This window comes from Microtus oregoni, unplaced genomic scaffold (assembly GCF_018167655.1).
Source record: "Microtus oregoni isolate MIOR12 unplaced genomic scaffold, Mior012 000105F_ref0000443, whole genome shotgun sequence".
In the NCBI taxonomy this organism is placed as follows: domain Eukaryota; kingdom Metazoa; phylum Chordata; class Mammalia; order Rodentia; family Cricetidae; genus Microtus; species Microtus oregoni.
Genome location: NW_024544720.1, coordinates 1,113,655 through 1,136,024, shown reverse-complemented (window position 1 = coordinate 1,136,024; position 22,370 = coordinate 1,113,655). Strand labels below are relative to the sequence as shown.

Here is a 22,370-nt window from a genome sequence, read left to right as displayed (position 1 = left end):
AGCGTGTGCGTGTGTTTGCGCGCGCGCTCGCAAAAGCCGTCTCACAAAAAGAAGACACTGTTGAAAAGAAAAGAAATAAGAAAGAAAGGAGGGGGAGCATTCCTTAATGGAAGTATTGCATGAGAGAAGGTTGGCGCTGAGCGAGTCCCCCCCCCCCCCCCCAGCCGGGGATGCACACACGGGGGTTGCCTACCTGGGTGGTCTCTCTACTTTGGTGAGCTGTTGCTAAGCAGCTAATAATAGTCATGTTTGCTGAGTAATTTCTGCCCTCCGCGAGCCAATCGCGTCGCAGAAACCCAAGCCATCTGACAGCCCCGGGGGCGGGAGTTCCAGCCTTTTTCTCTTTCGCTCGCTCTCTCCCCCTCCACCCCCTCCCCTCCTCCTCCTCTTTCTCCAAATGGAGAGAGTTCTTTTTTTTCTTCTTCCATCTCATCTATTGAGTCAAGGAGCTGCTGCGGCCGCTGCCCGCTGCACACACACAGAGCGGAGTGCCCAGGTCCCGGGAGCGAGAGAGGCGCGCGGCGCGGGGGCAGAATGGTCCAGCGGGTCGGTGAGGAGAACAAGAAAGCAAAGTCCGGGACCGAGCAGCCACCGCGAACCCAGCAGTCCGAGAACGAGCAGCCGCTTCAGAAGCCGCCACCGCCAACCCCAGCCGCAGCAGCAGCAGCACCACCACCACCACCACCACCAGCAGCAGCAGCAGCAGCAGCAGCAGCGGGAACAGTGGGAGCAGCGGCTGCCCCGGCCCGGCATCGCTGAGACCCGCCGGGCACCGTCGCGTCGCCGGCAGCGGGCGCCGAGGAAGCCAGCGCGAGTGGCGGGGGTCTGCGCGCGCCTTCTGCCGTGAAGGGGTCGCGGCGCGGGGCGGGGACGTCTGGGGGGACTTGGGGACCGCGAGGCGCGCCCTGGAAGCGCCGGCTCTCGCCCTCCCGCGAGCTGGATGTGGGCAGCGGCGGCCACAGAGACCTCGGGACCCACGCGCAATGTGGCAATGGAAGGGGCAGGGTTTGAGTCCCCGGCAGCGGCCACGGCCGCAGCACCCGCAGCGCCCGCCGTGTGAGCGGCAGCAGCGGGTCTGTCACCCGGAGCCGGAGTCCCCGGCGGCCAGCAGCGTCCTCGCGAGCCGAGCGCCCAGGCGCGCCCGGAGCCCGCGGCGGCGGCAACATGGCCTCGGCTGGTAACGCCGCCGGGGCCCTGGGCAGGCAGGCCGGCGGCGGCGGGAGGCGCAGACGGACCGGGGGACCTCACCGCGCCGTTCCGGACCGGGACTATCTGCACCGGCCCAGCTACTGCGACGCCGCCTTCGCTCTGGAGCAGATTTCCAAGGTGCACGTCTGTTCCCTCCTCCCTCTCCACTCTTCCCTCTTCTTCCTCTTTGGGATCCCTGCCACACACGCACACAGACACCCTCCTGAAAAAGCAGAAGACAAGTGAAGGTTGAAAATTTCAAACCCTCCCTCCGGACTTCGGAGGAAAGGGCTGTCTGAAGTCCGCAGGGGGTGGAGGGGTGCGTGCGTGCGTGTGTGTGCGTGTGTGGTGTGTGCGCGCGCACACGCCCTCCCTGGTGTGCCTTTTCCGGAGCTTTGGAAACCGTCCTGAGTGGACCACCTCCAGGGCGGGCTGCGGTGCAGCGCTGCCCCGGGCCCCAACGCCGTTCACCCGAGCCCCTGCCCTCGGTTGCAGCCTTAAACCTCCGCGTTGCCACATTTCTTAACCTCTTCGAGGGGGAGGCGGAGTGGAGAGAGGCGGAGAGAGGCAGAGGGGTGGGAGCCAAAGTAAAGGTGGTTTCCTTTTTTGGCAGCCGGTTCTGCTTTCGTTGAGCTTGAAATCTCTGCTTCCTTAAAAATTATTCTCGGGAGAGGACGTCCCCTCTCTTTCAGGTTTTGGGCCGCCTCTTCTCCCAGCCTGCCGGAGAGAGGGGCAGTTGTAAACAAGTTGCCACCTTAAATCTTCGGTGCTGGTGTGCGGAACGACCGGGTTCATTGTGTTTACGAGGCTGGCTGAACTGTGTGGAATCCAGGGAAGGCGAGCACCTAGCCTGGGGCCGGCCGGGGCCCTGGCCAGCACCAGGGCTCTGCCGTCCCGAGAGCAGCCTGCGCCCAGCCCGGACCCCCGCCGGCGCCGGTTTGGGCCTCTTCCCCGTGTACTCGGCTATTTTTTTTTTTCTTAAAAGATTTCACCAGGAGGGAGTGGGAGAGGAGGGAAAGATCCTTGTGGCCGCCCTCTTCCGAACACAAATAGTGTAAGTTGCAGATGGCTGCCGCACTTTCTAACTGAGCCCCCGCGTCGTCTTCCAAAGCCGTGGCAAAGTGTGTGGAGCGAGCTCTGGCTGCTGGGCTCACCACGTGGACCCCCGCGTGCAGCCACGCCAGGCCGGGGGCCAGATGGGCCACGGTCGCTGTATATTGTCCCTAAGTGCGCTTGCGTTCTTCACCCGCCTTCCGGCGTACCGGAGGAAGCCCACGGCTGAAGCAGGACTTGGGGCAAGGGGGGGTCGTGGCCTGGTGATTTAAATGTTGAACTTCTCTGCCCTCCCTCTCCCGGACCGGGATACTAGTGCCTGCCTGTCGTTGGCGGCTCCTCTGTTAGCCTCTCTCCCCAGCAAGCCAAGTTTCATTCAGGGATAGTGCACAGGCCACGCGTGGGGGCGCCCCGTGGTCCCTAGAGTGCAGTTCCCACGCTGCAGCCTCGTTCTGATTTACAACCTAGTCCCCCCCCCATGCCCCCAGGGCTCCCTCTGACCGGTCCAGGTTCCAGCCCCGAGGGCAAGTCCCTGAGCCACGGCCGCCCACGCCCCCCACTGCTGGGGTGGGGGGTCCCCAGGCGTGTGTGCGCGGATAGCGACTCCCCGGCATTCACTCCTCCCTTCTGCTTCATCCCCAGGGGAAGGCTACTGGCCGGAAAGCGCCGCTGTGGCTGAGAGCGAAGTTTCAGAGACTCTTATTTAAACTGGGTTGTTACATTCAAAAGAACTGCGGCAAGTTTTTGGTTGTGGGTCTCCTCATATTTGGGGCCTTCGCTGTGGGATTAAAGGCAGCTAATCTCGAGACCAACGTGGAGGAGCTGTGGGTGGAAGGTAAGAGACCCGGCGCCGCTGGCGCGTCCTTCGTCTTCCTTCCCTGTGTTTGATAAAGATATTTGCCAGCCTGCACCTAGAGCCTCGCTGTGGCCAGTGGAGCCCCTGCCCGCACCAGGGGCGACTGTTTATTGTTTGCATGCCTGGCCTGCAGCCAGGCCCTCCCGACAAAGGCCGCGCTGTAATCTACTCGGGGCGCTGCGCCTTGCTAGGTGTGGTGGGAGAGAGTGGCGGGGGCGCGAGGCCCCTGCGCGGGACGGACCACTCGGTAGGGCCGAGGGGGGGTCCCCAAGGTCCGCCACAGCCGCCCGCCTGGCTTTGACCAGGGTGCCAGCGGCCCGGGGAAGGCCTCTCGGATCTGGGCTCCTGGGCTCGGCTTTTTTCCCTCCCCCCCCCCCCCACCCACCGCGTCTGCCGAGAAAGAAGAGGGGGTGGAGGGCAAGGCCACCCCTCTAGCTGCAGGGAGTGTGCGCGCCCCCGGGGCGCGCGGGGGGCGGGCGCCGCGCGGGCCTGCGGAGGCGGCCGCGTGTGTGGTCCTGTTTTTGGACAGCTTTCAACTCTGGGGGAAAAAAACATTTGTCTCAAGGTACAAAAAAAAGGGGGGGGGGGAAGCGGTGTGGGGGGGGGTTGAAAAAAAATAGTAAAGCCCAAACTGGAACGCGTGTTTGCAAAATAGATTAATGTTTCCTCGCGGGTGGGGGCTTTTTAAATGGAATTATTTTGGGGGAAGGCTGCGTTTGGCAGGCACGCAAGAAAGAATTTTTTTTTTTTGAAAGAATGCAGGTTTGATAGGAGGGGCCACGGGAGCTCCCCCTGGGGTTTGTGTGCCGGTCTTTTTTATCCACGTTCCTCGATTTGGGGGGTTGCGGACCTGCTTTAGAAAAGGACTTCTAAATTGAAACTAGGTTCGCTGTTTCCCCCACCCCACCACCATGGACGATTTTAGGCCCTTTGTGATTACAGGCTTTCTTTTCCCTTTTTTTCTTCGTTGGTCGTTTCTCAGTCATCTCTTTGAAAACTACCAATCCCTTGTTTGAAAACATTTTAGCCTCCGGCATACACTGCTTTGGGCATCTGAGTAGTTGGGCAGATGTTTCAACCCCAGATAACTGGTGCGTGTCTACTGTAAGCCACCCAGGATAAAATTTGGAAACCGAGTTAATGAGCAATTCCTCAGGATGGTATTGGAAACTAACCTTCCAGAATATCCACTTTTTGGTGTTCTGCAAACTAATGGAGTATTTAGTTGAGAAGTGACAATTAAAATAATAGTTGAAAAGTAACAATTAATAGTCCAAATCGTCAAAAGCAGAACGCATTCTTGCCTTAAGGTAGCTTGGTTAATGAATACAAACGTGTCCTTTGGATTGATTCCATTACGTAATTTACGCCACTTTGCTTCCTTGTCATTGGTAGTTCAGGGACTAGTTTTATTGAGCACCCACTTAGTCCCCTAGCAACAAGTTTCCTGAGTTTCTATACTGTCTATGCTGTTCCAAGCACTGTGTTGGGAGACACTGCCCAGAGATCTGTGCTTCAGTCTTCTGGAATTCAATGTATTTTCCCCGAGTTTACGTTTACACTTGGACTGGTCCATGAACGTTTAATTAGGAGAAAAAAGGCCTTAGTGATGTCTTGAGGCAGACAGGAGTACTGGAGAGGCTAGCAAGAGGATGCTGTAGTAGGAAGAGGCCACTGTCAACAAGACCCCCGGAGAGGGAAGTAAAGGTCCTAGGTGCAGGAACTGACCAGCAGGGCTGTAGAACCAGAGCTAGTGGTCCCACAGTTGACTTTTTCCACACCGATGACCATGTGCGATTTGGTTTTTAGTAGTTGGAGTAGTTGTTTCAAGAATGACATGAGATTTGTGAAGACGGACTGCAGGGTTCAGTGGGAAGGTGGTCAGTACGGGGGCACACCCTGGCCTGCTTTGGGCATCTTGAACGCCCCCTCTCCCTCCACACACACAGACACTAGTACAGACCATACTGCGGCCCGACCATGCTAGGCAAACCCTCCTCCACATCCCCAACTCCAGGCTCAGGGGTCTTAGCTCCTTCCTGCATTGGCATTTTAGTATGGCTCATTGGTTCCTGGGAACACTTAACACCTACATTTTAAGCAACCACCATACTCCAGGTAGTATGTATTTCTTTTTATAAGTCTTGGAACTCAATAAAGTACCTATATATATATATATATATATATATATATATGTATATAATGTTCCTTACAACAGCTATCCCTTTTTTCAAGTGACAACTTTTCCAATAATGACCATAAATGGTCATCTGCATTTCTATTCATGTTCACTTTGCCTGGCGTTCATTGATTTCCGCTGTTTAGTCTGATATTGACTTGGCCTCGTTCATTCATTTATTCATTCTTGCCTTCTACAAGAAGCAAGTTTCATAAATTAAACTGGACAAGGGGAACCCAATGTCACAGTAACCTGAGGTCTTGTTTATGCTGTATGGAATTTAGTGTTCTCCTGTGGGTCTTGGCTTTGAGGAGTAAATTCCCGGTGGTGATGGGTGACAGTGGAGGTCGGAGAGTCACAGTGAGCATCAGGCCCAAGCTGAGGCTCATCTTTGCTCCAGTCCCTTCTTTATCCTGTCAGCGAAGCACGCTGTTGCTTGATGGTTTCTTCAGGTTCTGGGTGTGATTACAGGAGCCACCAGCTTGCCGTGCATACAGACAGACAAGGGAGGTCTCACATGTCCTCAGTTAAGCATCACAAGAGAGGAAAGACAGATTGTAAGAGAAAAGGGAAGCTGGGGGGACGGTTTCTCCTGCCTTTGTGCTTGTGTGGCTGTCTTCACACAGGCTTACTGTGTGCATCCTGTCTGCCAAAATATTTTTACTATGGCTAAAAAGTAAGGGAAATCACTTCGACAGCCCTATCTTTGCCTTGACTTCGTGGCATAACATCCTGAAGAAAAACGTAGCTTATTAAGATAGTCAATCCATTTACCACAAAGATGAAGCCATTGTTTCCCTCCCTCCCTTCCCACATGTGCACGCCTTCTGTGCATGCATAAGTGATAATGTTTTTGATTCTGTTAAGATGTTGGTTTAATGATTGCCTTTCTAGAAACTTTCCATCGTATGTGAGGTGTCAACACACCTGAGTCTTAGGGTGTATTTTTTTACATGTCACAGATGTCAACAAGAGCTTACTTGTGAGTGGGCCAAAAAGGTTTGATAAAGACCTTGGTGTAGCTGGGCACCTACTATCACAGAAACATGGTGGCTCATAAACACAAAGCCACGAGTGGTTATTTCCACGCAGATGCATTTGACCAGTGTGGGTTCTCTGTGCCTACTCTGCACCAGGCACTGCCCAAGACACTTGAGAGAAAGAATGATGACCATCTATAGATGAGTCACTAGGTGGTTAATTGCCAAGTTGTTAAGGAAATCAGGGGAGACTTTCAGGATGGTCCCAGGCTTGGGAGAGTGGAGATGAGGAATATTCTAGGCATAACAAAGAGGAAGGGTGAAGACTCAAAAGTAATAATAATAATTTGTGGTGGCCTTCAGATGTTCACCTTCCAGTGACCATGGAGGGGGTGGATGAAGTAGGGGTTGGGCATCTGGTGGTTTGGAAGGTCCACAGGGGTGTGTGCCATGTAGAGTGGTTAGGGCCTGTGTGGGCTCTCCAAGATACTGTTGTAGATCTGTGCTTCTTAGCTCTTGGTCCCCTCCCTGATGCCAAAAGTGCTTGCATTTGCTTCTCAGGGTGCTGATGGGAGCTGTTTTTGTTTTGTTGTTTTGATTTTGCTTTTGAACTGTGCCCATTTCTCAATAGCATTTCTTCCCTGAGTTAACAGATCTGCTGTTCTAGCTCCTTAATATCTGCTTCCCCTCTGCGTGCTCTCCCCCCCCCCCCCAAGCTCTCTGTCACAAGTTTGTTGTCAAGGTACTCCTGTGACAGAATCTTCATTTATCTCCCCGAGATAAAAGCTTAGCCAGCGCCTGGCCTCCTTTTCTGAAGAGGGCAACAACCTTGAAATGATTCCATATTGCCCTGGTGTTTGATTGTTAAGGGCTTTAAGGCCAGTATTGGGGAGGAAGATGAGAATTTTTTTTAAAGAGAAATAGGAGATTTTGCTTTTTTAAAAACATTCTTGTTTGATGGGCTGTCTCACTCTCAAGTCTGCACTGTGTGTTTGCTGTGGGCTGTGCACAGTTAGAGCCACCATCCTACCGTTGCTCAGCCTTGGCACTCTTGCCATATGAATCCGGGTGATTCTCCACTGTGAGAGGCTGTGCACCCTAGAGGCTGTGCAGCAGAATCCGTGAATGCTACCCACTAGGTCCCAGCAACACTGTCCTCATCAAGTCATCATACCCATTCATTGTGAGAGGCCCCAACTGAGAACCACTAAGTAGCTGGGTAGAAGACCTGTGTTTTGCAGGTTTAATTGGGTCTGCAAAGGCATCACTGTGGTGTGTGTTTGTGAACAAGTGCACACAAGAGAGGTGCAAGCATGTTGTTGGTGTTCCCTTTGTACCCAGGGAAAAATGAATGACAAGTTAAAACCACCAATAAGTACTTGCAAAGAAAACAGCGGGTGGCTCAGGTATTCCCCACGCAGGGCAGATGGTGAGCTCCGGACCCATCTCCAGGCTGCCCACCATTCTTGACCCACCAAGAAGTTAGTTCATAAGCCAGTTTGGGTCATGGACTGTTGCAGATGCATCCAGCGCTGCTTGGAGCTTCCAGGAGATGACAGCTTCCAGATGTATGAGCCGCCTGGTCTGTGTGTTTAGGTTATGCACCACAGCTGATGCCGAGATTAATGCTGGCTGGAGAGCTAGGGAGATTGGTCTGCTTTTCACAATACTATGTTTATGTTTCATTTGGATTTCACCTTCAGTGCTGACCTGCCTGTGACCCCTGGAGCCCTATCCACTTGGGGTGAGGTGGTACTTACTCCCTCTTGCTTAATTTCTCTTGCCGGGGGTGGGAGTAGAGAGGGGTTTCTGGATGCAGAGAGGGGCTTCTGTGGCTGCCTCCCACACGGTGAGTGCCTGAGAGTGAACCCCGCAAGAGCGCTGTGCTCAGGGGGTGATGTGTCAGGGCCCTTGAATACAGTGTTTTACAGCGATGCTGAAGGAGACTAGATTTCATGGAATCCGTTTTGCACAAAAGTCTTTCATCTCTTGGCAACAGCATTTTGACACTTTGGGGTGTGGGAGTGAGGGGATTATTCCTAAAAATTACTGTACCTCTATGATTCTCATATTCTACTGTTACTTCTAGTGCCTACTACAGGCTCTTGACAGGTGGCTCCCTTTCTCTTCCGTTCTATCTCTGGTCACCCACTCCTAAATTGCTGGAGTTCACTTTCCCACAAGTGGGGTCAGCTCTGCAAAGGTCTTTCTGATCGGTTAGGAAAGAATTGGTAGATGTGTGCTTTTGAACCAGTGGGGTGAGACAGTAGCTTCAGAGCCTTTATATACTTTGTGGGATGTAGTGGGATCCATGAAGTGATCTATTGGGTTCTGCCGAGCAGAAAAGTTGCTTTTTGCAGAATTATAAGGTAACTTTTAAGAACCATGGGCATGTTCTTTCTAATGTGTATAAAATGACCAGAGTATATATGGACTAAATCTTAACCCCCTTCTTCTTGTGGCCCATGTTGTAGGGGAGAATTGAGCCCTGTAGCATCTCTGAGCTGCTGAGCAAGATACAAACTGTAACATTTCCACCCAGACACCTTACCTGCTTCAGCTTTTCCCTAGATGGAACCCTACCAGAGCCTGTGGAAATACAGGGCTTTGATAGAGATAGAGAGGACTGATTTTCTTATCCAGTTGTTGGCTGACCCTGTAGGCTTAGCTGCTCCCCCTCATGAAATAGTTCAGTTAATACCCCAAGTTCAGAAGGTTCTGTTGGGGAGGGGTAGTTCAGTGTGGACAGGAGGAAGACTCTTTTGGAGTCTTCTCAGTGGGGACAGTTTTTGCATGCCCAGATACAACCAGGAGTGCCCCGGAAGGACAAGCCCTTCTGTTCCTTTTTCTTTGCTGCCAACCTCTGGATTTGGGCTTCTTACTAGGTTTCTCCCTCTCAACCAGATTGTGGATCCTTTTATATTAGACTGATACTCCCTTTATACTGCTTTGCATTATTTTTTTCTGCATATCAGCATTTAAGTAGATTTGGCAGGAAAAGTTCGCCTTCCTAGACAATGAAATGCTGCCATCGAGAAACTGCCTGAATGTTGGGAGGTGTCCAGAAAATTGCATCCTTGTCTGTCGAGGGTGGTGGTTAGGGTGGTGGTGTTGGGATTGAACTGGAATTTAGAACATAGTTGGCAAAACAGTTAGTTGCCTTGTGTTAGGGAAACTTTCTTTGGTGGACAAAGACAAGGTTGTTGGAGAGATTTCATATGGGAAGGCAGGTCCTTCCTTGTAATCCAGAAACCCATCTGTGAATTGGCCTGACTAGTTCACCTTACCTGTGGGTTCCATGGTACTTACTGTCAGTGGCGGTGACACTAGTGAAGAAGCAGATGTCCATGCATGTCACAGTATACGCGTTATATCCCTCCTGTTGGGATAGACGAAGCTTCTGCAGATGTGCCCAGTGGAGCAGCTATTGACCAGGCATGGACAGAAGACAGCAGAAGGACCTGGAAACAGGCTTTCAGTCAGTGTGCTTAAGGGCTTCTGGCTACCAGCTCAGGGATCCTGCCCAAAAATGCCAGATGTATTACATAGTTAAGGATTGCAATGTAAACACTGCTCCGTGCCACAAGGCAGGGTGGTCCGTCTCCTATTTAAGAAGAACAGGAGACCCAGAGGAGCAGAGCAGGCCTTTGGCTGTCTGTCCACCCAGCACAGTCGTTCCGCTTGAGTTAGGGGCTGCACAATCAAGGTTTGGAAGCACAAAACCCAGATACATTAACACTTTGGAAGGCTGCAAGCAGTGTCCTATGTTAAAATGCCTTTCGTACAGGGTGTTGGAAATGTGGCTCAGTAGTACAGCACTTGCTAGCGTGCCCCAGACCCTGAGTTCCAGCCCTACTGCTGCCAAAACAAACAAACAAACAAAGGAAAGTTGAATAGGATGGGGGTTGGGAATGAGTAGGAAGAAAGCTGTGTTCTTCCAGGAGGAGCGTTCTTAAGTTACTGTAAACAGTGTTCTTGCCATCTGCTCTTAGTTAAGTTGAAAGGTGAGGGGAACCTAGGCCGAGGTAGGCCAGCTCTCCTCGGGACCTCCTACAGTGTCAGAGAAAGCCTGCCATGTTGGTTCACCTTCTAGGTTTAAGCCCAAGATTTATCACAGGGCTGCTACAGTGCATGGCTCAAGATACCATGTCAGATGCAGGGCTTTCCTGTTTGCTGTGTGTTCTAGAGGAAATTAGGATCTGCTGCTGGCCAAGGGGGTGGGTAGCTGGGCTTCTCTGGCTACTACACACTCAGGTGTGTTTTTACAGTGCTGCAAACAGCTAAGAATAGGGACATCAAGAGAGACCACAGAATGTGTATTCAGCCTTCCTCAGAAGGACCAGACTCGCAGTGAAGAAAGCGGGTTTGTGAGTTAGGAGGAAATCGGATTTTGGCAATTGTTAAAATAAGTGGTCTAATATTTTCCTGATTTAAGAAAGCCACCCATAGCATGCTCTGAAGAAATGGTAATAGTAAAAACAGGAAATTTGGGATTACAGAAAATAGAGGCTTCTTGATTCCCTGCCTTTTCCTCCCCCACTGTTTCCCCCAGTTTGCCCATCCTCCCCACCCCCACCTTTTCCCTCCCACATGCCTCAGTTTCCTTCGCCCCTTTACTGGGAAACCAGAAACTTTTACAAAATAGTTAAACATCACGAAGGCCTCACTCAGCCTAAGGAAGAAAATACCAAACCATTTTTTTTTTCCTAGCTGCCCAAGAGGTTATTTGTTTTTACCTGTTTCCCCTAAGGAAATTGTCATACTGTTATAATTAGTTTAAAATATGTCAAGAATCACGCGTCATTTTAATCTACATGTGGTCCAGAAAAGCACATCCAACACCTGGCTCGGTTGCAACCAGTGCGTGCAATTTGAGAGACTCGGGATTAGGACTAAATATCTGTTAGCTGCTCTCTCTAGAGATTTGGGGGATAGGATGACCCCCTTTTTTTCTTCTTCTCTTTTTTTCTTAAAATAGGCTACAGTTTCACATGGGCTCCCCAAAGAAATCTCTCCCCTTTTTTGTTTCCCACACCAATTGATTTATCATTTTGCTTGCAAGCAGATCCAGAATGTTAGGGCAAGAACACACTCACTTTTCTCTCGTAACTTTTTTGTTGCGGACCGAAACCAGTTGACTTGAATAAATTTTTCTGAGGCCTGAATGTAGCCAGCAACGTGGAAAAATCTTGCCATTCAGGGCCGTCTGAATGTACATTTCAGCCACACAGTAAGCTGCATTGGTAAGCACTGGACTGCTAAATACAACCATTTTTCGCAGCAGCGAGTTAGACAGGTGATTAGCATAATTAGCACGGCGCAGCTATACATATGGTAATGTTGAGTGTGTAAGTGCCAGCTGCGGAGTAAAATTTATGTCAGGGGTCGGCAGGGCTGTGCGAAAGTATTGTGTCCCAGCTGCAGGTCAGGGCCGCCAAAGCTTACCTCCTTTTCTCTCGGTGGTGAATACGCCAAACAGAAGAGAAAGACAGAAATATAACAGGTACTGCTTTGACGGAACAGCCCAGTTCTGTGCAAGAGGAACGGTTTGGTAACGTTGCATACATATATCCATGCTTGTGCACACTTGCAGACGTCCCATTACTTTCTCTACAAGTGATCCTTCCTTCAAGCAGGTCTTCATGAGTGGGTATGGCTGGGGGGTAGGTGGGAAAATGAACCTGAGGGTTTCCAGTAAGGGGAAGGGGGATTCCAGGCCCTGAGCTATATAAAAGGGCTTGGAAGTTGTGGTTTTGTCAGCCCTGCTTGCTTCTCCTCCCCACATTGTTTTTCTTCACATTAAGTGTGGGGAGAATTCCTGACTGGGTAGGACGCTGTTTTCCTCTTCAGGGAAAAGGGACTTTTGGGCATGCGAGTTCTGACCAAAGGGCAAGGTTTCATTGGTGGGACTCTGCCTAAAGTACTGGTCTTAAAGTTAGGGAAAGTGTGTGTGTGTGTGTGTGTGTGTGTGTGTGTGTGAGAGAGAGAGAGAGAGAGAGAGAGAGAGAGAGAGAGAGACAACCCACTGTGGGCTGCAGCATTTCCTATGTCTGTAATCACTGTCAGACTCACTAAATTCTTTACAGATAAAATAGAAAAAAATCAAGTAGGGTCCTTGCTTGAAAGAGCAGCCCTGAATGGCTCCCTCTTTGAAACGCCTGTTCGGGACGCAGTGAGGTTTTGTACATTTTCCACCTGGAGAGTTCTCCTCTGTTCTTCCCTCCCCCACTTTTTTGGTTGGTGGCTGAAAGACGTGGTGGTGTTGACAGAATATGGTTCACACACCACGCTGACCCGGTGATGAGACTTCCTCCTGGCACCAGGGGGTCCTTATGTACCGTCCCCTAATCCAGCTAATCCTGATGGCAACAAAATCATGAAAGTGGCCCCCGGTGCTGCATGTCTCCTTGCACAGATGTACAGACACGGCCAGTGTGGCATTTCCCAGAGTCCAGGGAGCCTGCCTGTAAAGGTGGGGACTGCGCTTTCTCTCCTGCATGCCTGCGCAAGGAGAAGGGGCTGGATACAAACTTTCAGAAGACTAGGGAAAACAGAAATGAAGTCAGCTTCACTAAGATGGGAATTGGGCTTGGTGTCATGCCACAGCCATACCCAGCAAAGGCTTGTGTTTGGGTGCTTTCTATTTCTCTTTTGTTGAGACCGAGTCTCATGTAGCTGAGGATGGCTTTGAACTTCTGACTCACAAGAATCACCGGGCTCAGCTCTGTATGTGCTAGGCAAACGACGGAGTGATCCTAACCCCCTTCTATTACTTGCTATTTATTTTGGTGTTTGGAGATGGACTTACTATGTGGTCCTGACTGGCCTGGAACTTTCTCTGTAGACCAGGCTAACCTTATACTCACAGAGATCTGCCTTTCTCTGCCTCCCAAGTGCTGGGATTAAAGGCATGCAGCACTATGCCAGGCAGCCCTTTTTATTTTTTTTTAAATTAAGAACTCAGGCCTTAATTAGATGGAATCACTTGTGCTGGTTTCCGGTTCCACCTCCTGGAGGTGTGCTCCCTTTCTGCTCACTTTTCTGCAGATAAACAGACTTGACTGGTAGTGCATTCTTGTGAGCTTGGGGCACTTCCCAGTCCGGCAAGCACACAGTCAGGGACAGAGATGTGTCTGGATGGGACCTTTAGGCAGTTTGCTTTGAGTGAGAGCACACACACCATTCCCTTGTGACTGAGGGAGAAGGGGCCACCAGCAGATGCCAGGTTGTCTTGGGAGCTGCTGCAGGCAGCAGGCCTGGTGGCCGAGTGCTGGGCTGACGAGATTGCATCCGACAGGTTGAGTGGGTTGGTCTTAGGGAAGACCATTCAGAGGAAGCAGCCCTGGCTGGTAACAGATGGCACTGGGAGCTACTGGTCTGTGGAATGGGGGTGGGCGGGACACGGATGCCTGCCCAGTGCTCTGGTGGGTGTCTGCCCACTCACTCACCTGCCGTCAGCCCTCAGAGGTGTGGTCTTCGGGTGGGTGAGTGTGTGAGTGATGTGTTTTGTTCTTTATGGGTTTTTGTGTGGTTGTCCTTTCAGGAGGGACCGGTGTGCTTTGAGCTGATTCCAGCATTTTCCCATGGTAGGCACTTCTTACTCTCCTGATGGGTGTGGGGGGGGGGAGACCTTTAAGCAGCACCCCTTCCCCACAAGGGGTGGGTGGGCACAGAGACTAAACCTCACCCTGAGTTTTCAGCCAGCTCACTACCTACATGTCGTCCTCGTCTCCCCGCCCCTCTCACTTTAGAGATGAACCGGTGCCATTGATTTTTAGAGTCCTTCATCTTAGCCATGTGTGTATTTTGGCCCTCCTGGTAACTAGTCACATCACTGAAAGAAGGACCTGAAGCAAATAGAGGGTGACAATTTCTCTTTGAGTCCGCTAGATAATTCCCAGGGTTAATCAAATGTGAATGTGCACAGACCCCATTTTCCTAATTGGACTCTGAGTGGGTGCTTTTCAGGCTGAAAGGGTCATTTGTTTTGACTGACTGACTTTTTGGGGCTCTGGGGGGAATTAATATCTTGGACAGATGACTGTCTGTTCTCGAGCTCTGGCTGAGGCCATTCATTCATTCATTCATTCGTGCAACACATTCTGAGTGTGCGCCACGGTCCCAGTTTGCCTCTGTTGCTGGCTCACGGGGGGAACACACCACCTTGCTGTCCACCTTCAGATCATCTTTCCGTGGGGCAGGAGAAGCTTTTATTGTGAGTCCTGGAGACACTGAAATTTTATTTAGGTTGCAGGAAAGGCAGTGGCTGTCCAGCAGGGGACGTGGTGGGGGAGAAACTCTGGTCTAGAGTAGATTGGAATGGTGCCCATCCAGAGGGTATGGCTTGGTTGAATGCCCCGCCCCATGCTTCCCTTGGAAAACTATGCTGGATGGTTTGAGGAGAAAAGGAGACATAGCCCGACTGAGAGATTCTTTGCAGGAGCAACGTTTGTAAATACTGGTGTCAGCTTTATATTTGCAGAGGATGACATACAGAATTTAAAAGAAAGAAGGGTCAGAATCAAAAGGAAAATGAGGCCATGGTCCATGGAGTCCTATTACACAGTACAGCCTCCTTAGTGACAACAAAGTAACGGATGCAACAAATGTGTCCAGTAAATAAGGGGGAAGCTATTTGTCTACATCCTCAAAGCTCAAGCTGGGAGTGTAATGTACTCTGGGATACATAGTTGCCTGTGAGGTGTAGGGAAGCTGGCAGGGTAGTTGGATTAGTATAGCCCCATTATGGCCTGGTCAACTGCTCAGAGCCTGTGTGACACAGCTGCCCCTGGTCGATGGAGTTACTCAAAGTTTCTCTAAGCAAACAGTGTTTTATTTATTTATTTTTTTTTTAAGAGCTCTGCAGATGGACAGAGTCACAAATGCATACGGTTGTTTTAGGTCTTGGGATCCTGAGTCTCTTTCAGAGAGGCCAATGGTTATTTTATTGTTAGAGATAATACATTTAGGGATAAGATGGATTAAAAGATCGCAGTAAGGTGTATGTACTTGAGTCTGTTTATTTGTTAACTAGCTAGGATCTCACATAGTCCAGGCTGGTCCTCTGTTAAAAACACTCTGTAGCAAAGGATGACCCTGAGCTTCTGATCCTCCTGCCTTTGCACAGGAGGGCTAGGATCACAGAACTGCACCCTACCTGGTCTCTTCTTAACCTCCTGGGGAAGCACTCTGCCAACGGAGCCACACCCTCAGCTGTGGAACTTATATTATTTTTAACTTTATTATTTTTAATTACATATTTGTGGGTGTGGTCTGCATGTGGGCATGTAAATGTGGTACCCAAGAGGCCAGAGGCATTAGAGACCCTAGAGCTGGAGTTGAAGGCAGTTGTGAGTCACCCAGAACGGGTGCTGAGAACTGAACCCAGGTGCTTTAAAAGAGCAGTCAGTGCTCCTAACTTCTGAGTCTCCCTCCAGCCCTTAAATCTGTTTGTAATTCTTGTGTCTAGGAAGTCTTTTCTTGTCACATGGTTTCCTCCCCTTTCTCCCTTTCTCCTTCCCTTCCTACTTCCCTCTTTTTTTTAAACAAGGAAGTCTGCATTGCAAAAAACTAAAAGTGGATTAATTCAAGAAATCAGATAAATATTCATAGATCGTTACTCAGCAATCATAGCTGTCCAATGGTTCACTGACCCTGTAGCTAGCTGAGGAGTGCTGAATTTTATGGCTCATTTTCCTTAGGTACTTTCACATAGGTGAAATTTGGTTATTTATTTAAAAACTATGCAAGAGGAACTTTGACCTTGAAGGTGGGAAAGAGACCAGGGCTTTAATATATAATGTGTTGACTTTCTTAGCTCATTCATTCATTCATTCTTGACGTTGAACCGAGGGCCTCCTACATGTCAGCCGAACCTTCTTTCTTTCATTAAACTACATCCTAAACCCAAACAAGTTCATTTTAGATTACAGAACTTGGATACTTGCCATAGGTAGTAAATGGGGTCTCATGCACACACGCGTGCACACACGCACACACACACACACACACAAGCCCTGTGCCTTTCAGATCTTTTAAAGTCAGAGGTTATAGGCCAGCTCTGATCTGCAGGACTGTAATCATCTAACATGGGTTTTGTGGGACTTCAGAGCAGCAGGAAGGCAGCCAGGTAATGAATGAGCAGCTTCAGGCTCTCCTTCTGCCTTGGTTCACCATGGGCGTTTGCCAAGATAGCCAGCAAGAGTCAGGCAAGCCTGTAAAACAGCTCTGTCCTGAGAGGCTTCCGTTCCTTAGCTTGCTCACCGCATAGGGTGAGTACTGCTGCAGTTGGTGGTGCCTAGTCTACCCTAGGAGCTGAATCTCCTGGAGCAAGCCAATGAATGACATCATCCACTCTCACCGGGTTCCAGCCACCCTCTCCTTGCAGAAATCAGGCTTCATCGTGATGTCTCCCAGCTCACCTTAGTTGTCTTCATGACGCATGGTTTTCTTAGCATCGTCTGTTCATGTCCCTGGTCCTGTAACCCTCCTGGAGCAGAGCCTTAGGCAGGAGTGCCTGGTCCTGTCCACCAAGTGTTCCTACTCCTTAGTACACGCCACCTGCCACACACCCTGTGCACCCAGAGCGAGATAGATCCTGGCTGGGTGAGCCGAGCTGTTTAAACAACTGTGGATGAGTTAGCCAGTCATCTGGCAAAAACACTCAGTTAAATAATATTCAGTAAAGGCCAGGCAGTAGCCACGCACGCCTTTAGTCCTAGCACTCGGGAGGCAGAGGTAGGCAGATCTCTGTCAGTTTGAGGATAACCTGTTCTGCAGAGCGAGTTCCTGGACAGGCTCCAAAGCTACACAGAGAAACCCTGACCCAAAGACTTAAAAATAAATAAATAAAATATGAATGTTAGGCCTAAAATGTCACTGCATCAGAGGCACAGGTAAGCCTTTTAGTTATCATCAGGACGCAGCGTGCATTCTTGCAAAGTTTCAACTCTGCTGCTTGCATGGCCTACTTTATCACTGATGGTTGTGATCTTGCGTTGGCTGGTGCTGATTGTCACATAGGTAAGATTCATAACTGACGGTTATGAGTTAAGCAGTTAAGAGAGCGTACTGTTTTTGCAGATGACCTGAACTTGGTAACCCGCATCCACATTGGGTAACTCGTACCCACCTGTAACTCCAGCTCTAGGGAAATCTAATGTCATCTTCTTGCCTCTGTGGGTACAACACTCAAGTGCATAGCTTATACTCCCATACACACACACAAATATAAATGATTGGGACTATTAAATCTTTTTGAAAAGATAATGAGTATTAATCCCTAGAGCAAAGAAAACAAAAACATGCAACCCCAAAGATAGAATGGATATTCAGTTGCTTAAAATGCATTTATTTTAACATACACTATAGGATGGTAACAGGGCCAATGAATTACATTGTTCTATTTTGAGACTTTCCTTTCTGTTTGTTTGCTTGCTTTTAATAATTTTTCTCCGAGACAGGGTTCCTCTATGTATCCCTGACTGTCCTGGACCTCGCTTTGTAGGCCAGGCTGGCCCCAAACGCACAGAGATCCTCCTGCTTCTGCCTCCCAAGTGCTGGGATTAAAGGCGTGACTAGCACCACCTGGAAGAATATCCTTTCTGAAACCCCCTATGCAGAGAGTTTAGCTTGAAAGTGCACAGCGATGTCCTTAGCAGTGTGTCGTGTGCTGGGCAGTGGATTTCTTATCTTTGTGAGCGCTTGTGTCGAGGGCTGTAAATGGAGATGTGTGGGCCAAGGCCCATGTCTCGTCAAACGGTCTTGATTCGCATAGAGAGCTCTGCTGTAAAAGCAGTTGTGTGTTGGGGGAGAAAGGGGCTCGGCTTTGTGGCTTGCTTTTATTTTAGCTTTAAAAAAATATATTATTAGTATCAATATTATTATTGTTGTCCTTTTGATTTGAAGTCACCCGAGTTTTAGTTTTAAAACACAAGGGAGCACAGTGTCCTCAGCAGGGTCTGGTCACAAGGAGGCAAGGGGAGTCCAGGTTTGGGGTATGAGACGTGAGAACACTAAGAGAAATGAAGAGGTTGTGCAGATGTGGGGTTGCCTTGCAGCTTTTCAGGGGTGCTCCGGTGTTTCCACACAGGCAGATGTCAAATTCAGTTGGCTAGGTGCCTGAAAGCCTGCCCACAGTGAACAAGAGACTGTCTTTGGTTAGGACGAGAGGGCTTGCTTCCGAGTTTCCCTAGTGCTGAGGCTGGAACTCAGTACCTTGTAGATGCCAGGCAGGCCCCGAGCCACACCCCCTAGTCCTGCTTTTCTATAACGACTTTGGTAAAGGCCTCAGCCATCCCCCTCTGGCATTCCCCAAGCTATCTGCACACTTTGAATACCTTTTATGAACCCTTCGCTGCCCTCTTCCCACAGCCATACGCTCCTTTAGCCTCATCTCTGAGCTCCATGGTGGCCTTGGTGGCTTCTGGGCCCATGCATCGGGTCCTGCCAGCTCAAGAGTCTGCGCTCGTTTTCCTAATGAGGCCATTGTTTGCTTTCTAGCCTCCCCCACTGTTTATAAAATACGCCAAGAGAACCAAACACCCCACTGTTCTCAGTACTTACTTACTTTCCCAAACCAAATGTTTATGTCCTTGAATACTAAACTTGAAGAAAAAGGATTCCTCCTCGTGGGAAAGTGACAATCACCAAGTTCTTTCCGAGCTTTCCGAGCGATGGCCAGAGGTCTGTGTCTCAGAAACTCAGAGCTTATCGGTGACTTTGGGAACTATTCAGACCAGCTTTCTTTGCCTTGTGTGTGTGTGCGCACATGGAAGCAGATCCTCTGTCTTCCCAAGATGCCTCTCAGCAGAGTGTGGTTTACTCTTAGTGTTCAGAGTACACAGAAAGGAGATCCAGAGTCAGTGGTTTAAAAATCATTGAGCCTGCGTGCCAGTATGCCTAGCTTTAGCCAAACTTGTGGAAGAGTCAGTCGGTGCTGGATAGAGTTCCTCCTTGGCCTCAGTGGAAGGCCCAGCAGCACCTGGGATCTTCCAGACAGGTTACACCTTCCCAGAGGACTGAGAACCTGAGGCCTGTGTTTTTTGGATGCTGACCAGGTGATCCTGATGTTCCCCTGCTGTGGAGTTCCCCTGGCCCTTCTGACTGGAATCACAGTCTCTCTGCCCACGGGTTGTGTTCTGAGCACCCACGGGCTGCCTTCCTTGTGACTTTTCCATGGAGGAGAAACTTTCCCTTGTTACCTTTACTAGATTGCTTAGAAGAGTGTAAATTGTGTCATTTATCACAAAATGTTCTGTAGGCATATTGTAGATATAAGTAAAAGAGACCAAAGGTGTTTTGTTCTGGTCCACAGAAAAAAGAAAGGTATATTGTGTTTCTCCATCCCTTCCTCTCTTAGACCTGTGGTGTCTGGTCAGAATGCATCCAGTAGATTTGGGTATTTGACAAGCATTGGGCTTAGAGAGTATTATTTTTTATTAGACTTGTCATTCCTAAAGCCAACCTTGCCGTTCACTCGAGTTTCATCTCCAGTTTGTTCCCGGTTACTGAACCTGTCTTTTAGGGAATGGTTTTGAGGTGAGTTCTGTTCTGATCGATACCTATCCATGTTTGTCAGTTGGTGGACGAGTGAGTCGAGAATTAAATTATACCCGGCAGAAGATAGGAGAAGAGGCTATGTTTAATCCTCAACTCATGATACAAACTCCAAAAGAAGAAGGCGCTAACGTCCTGACCACGGAGGCTCTCCTTCAGCACCTGGACTCGGCTCTGCAGGCCAGCCGTGTGCATGTCTACATGTATAACAGGTAAGGCCAGCTGTGCTGTGTGCACCGGCCAGCAGGCAGGCCTCTTGCTTCCGGAAATAACTTCGCCTTTGGATTATTAAGTTGATTTCAACAGTTTTCTGATAACTTTAGAACCCAGGGTTTCATAGATGTTATACAGTGCTACCATTGATCACTTCCCCCTGTTGGTTTGTTTTTAGAGGTTGTTAGCAAAATACTACACATTGAATCTTCCTTATCCAAAGTGCTTGGAACCCAGAAGTATCTCAAACATTTAAAATAAATTTATTTTGGAATATTTCCATGTAAATAATAGGATTTATTTGGGGGCAAGATCCAAGACTGAAGACAGAACTGATTTATGTTCTAATATACCTTATATAATATTTTAGTACTTATTTTTGTGCAAAAAAATGGAGTTTCATTGTATGGAATTTTCTATTTGTGGCATGATGCTTTTGTCCAAAAGTTCAGATTCTAGAGCTTTCCAGATGTGAATGTTTGAGATTAGGTATGTGGTCAGCCATATCATCTGCTTGTTTGCCTGCATGTGTGTCAGTGTACCTCATGTGTGCAGGTGTGCAGTCTGAAACTGGAGTTAGAGAGTGTGCGCTGCCATATAGGTGCTGGGAATCAAACCTGGTCACCTGCAAGAGCAGCAAGTGCGCTTTACCTCTGAGCCATCTCTTCTGCAATGTATTTCGACTAAGTATCTTGGCATGGTTCACAGATGGATGTGGTTCTCTTGTAGGAGTTACACGCTGATCTTTATCCCACTGCTTAAGATATTTTTTTCCCCAAATTGAATACTTTGTTCACTTGGTAAACCATCTCCATTACTGAACCTTTCTTTGGATAGTGTAATCTCAGCCAGCAGTGTAAAGGGCAGAGGGAGGGAGGAGGAGGGGGAGGAAGTCTTACTTTGCATGTACAGGTGACATTAGTTTCAGAGCAAATGGAGGGGTGGGTGTTGAGTTTCCCTGGGAATTCTCTGGGATGTCTGAGTGAGGTAGATTTATACATACACCTTTTAAGGGAGTTTTGGAACAGAATCAACATCTGTTTCCCCCTTTATCTATAGTGACTTGTCTATCCAGTCAGTCCCTTCAGGGTAGGAACCACATGCATGGCCCCTGGTGGAGCAGGGGAGGTCAGGTGAGCTTTGGAAGGTGTGGACAGATCTTAGCAACCTGCTGTCCTCCCACCACTGGTGTGCACTGTGGAGAAGGTAGCTGCCTGGCCTAGATGGCAGGAGTTGCAGTCAAAGGCCCTATAAACTCTTGGCATGCCCCGGGTGACCCCACATACATCATATGTTAAGACCCACTCTGAGGCATGTGCCAGTCACATGCTTGAGGACATGATTAAAGGTTCCCCACTGTGAGGTGACATCCTTCTCAAAAGACGCTAAGACGAACCCTTGCATAGTCGATGTATGTGTATTTTAGATGAAAAAAAAAAAACTTAAAATGAGATCAAATGGAGCATTTGTCCAAGATCCTAAGGTTATTAAATGATGAGTCCAGGTTTCAAACCCCTTCTTCTGGATCCACACCCAGTGAATGATCAACAGTGTCTTCCTCAAGCAAACACAGAGAACTGGCTCATCAGATGGCATTGAAAACCTACTTGTAATGTTGGATAGTCTATGCTGGCACTACACAGAGTTAATGAGGTGTGTGTGTGTGTGTGTGTGTGTGTGTGTGTGTATGTGTATGAGAGAGAGAGAGAGAGAGAGAGAGAGAGCGAGTGTATGAGTGTGTGGAGAGAAAGAGAGACCTACATGATCAGCAGGTAGATAAGTAAGAGGAAGGAAGGAGAGATGGTGAATGGACGAGAAATACAATCACAGGTTGGCATAGACAAAGCCAGGCATGGGCAGTGCCCACCTTACATACCCCAGGTATGGGATAACAGCCAGGACTCCACATGAAGAACCATTTTCACCAGCATTAGGCAAAGAAAACTTACTAGCAAGAAGGTAGACTCTCTAAAGGGCACTGAGCGAAAGATGGGAAAATTCTAGAAAGAAGCATAGGGAAGAGGGCACCAAGGGTGAAGACAGGCCTCCTAAGAAGACCAATAAAATAGAGCAGTTTGGGGTATGTGTGTGTTAGTTTTTATTTTCATTCCTTTGGTTTCCCATCTCTTCTCTTTCCAAATATCCTTTTATTTTTGATTAACACTTATTTCCCTAAACACATTAAAAAGTTGTGGGTTTAAGGTCATGTCTACCAGACTGGGAATGCATGCAGTCTACCTGGCAGAGGTTGCTTTTAACATTTGTGCTTAAGAGGAGGAATGTTTCAGACTTGACCTACAAATAACATCTGCTGGTTTAAAAAAAAAAAGATAAATAAAAGCCA

General features: G+C 49.1%; 1 protein-coding gene across 3 annotated transcripts in view; it reads left to right on the top strand.

The window, feature by feature from the left end:
• The first annotated feature begins 788 nt into the window (after positions 1 to 788).
• The window catches only part of LOC121443344 (protein patched homolog 1-like), a 58,712-nt gene continuing 37,130 nt past the window's right edge, over positions 789 to 22,370 (top strand). Inside the window, exons 1-3 of one of the 3 annotated variants that reach the window (XM_041645073.1) lie at positions 789 to 1,326; positions 2,884 to 3,076; positions 19,836 to 20,025. In XM_041645073.1, the coding sequence (XP_041501007.1) occupies positions 1,165 to 1,326; positions 2,884 to 3,076; positions 19,836 to 20,025 (545 nt within the window). In that variant the 5' untranslated portion in view covers positions 789 to 1,164. Of the gene's footprint in view, positions 1,327 to 1,811; positions 2,243 to 2,883; positions 3,077 to 19,835; positions 20,026 to 22,370 lie in introns of those variants that run through there. The other 2 variants (XM_041645074.1, XM_041645075.1) reach the window with 2 other exon arrangements.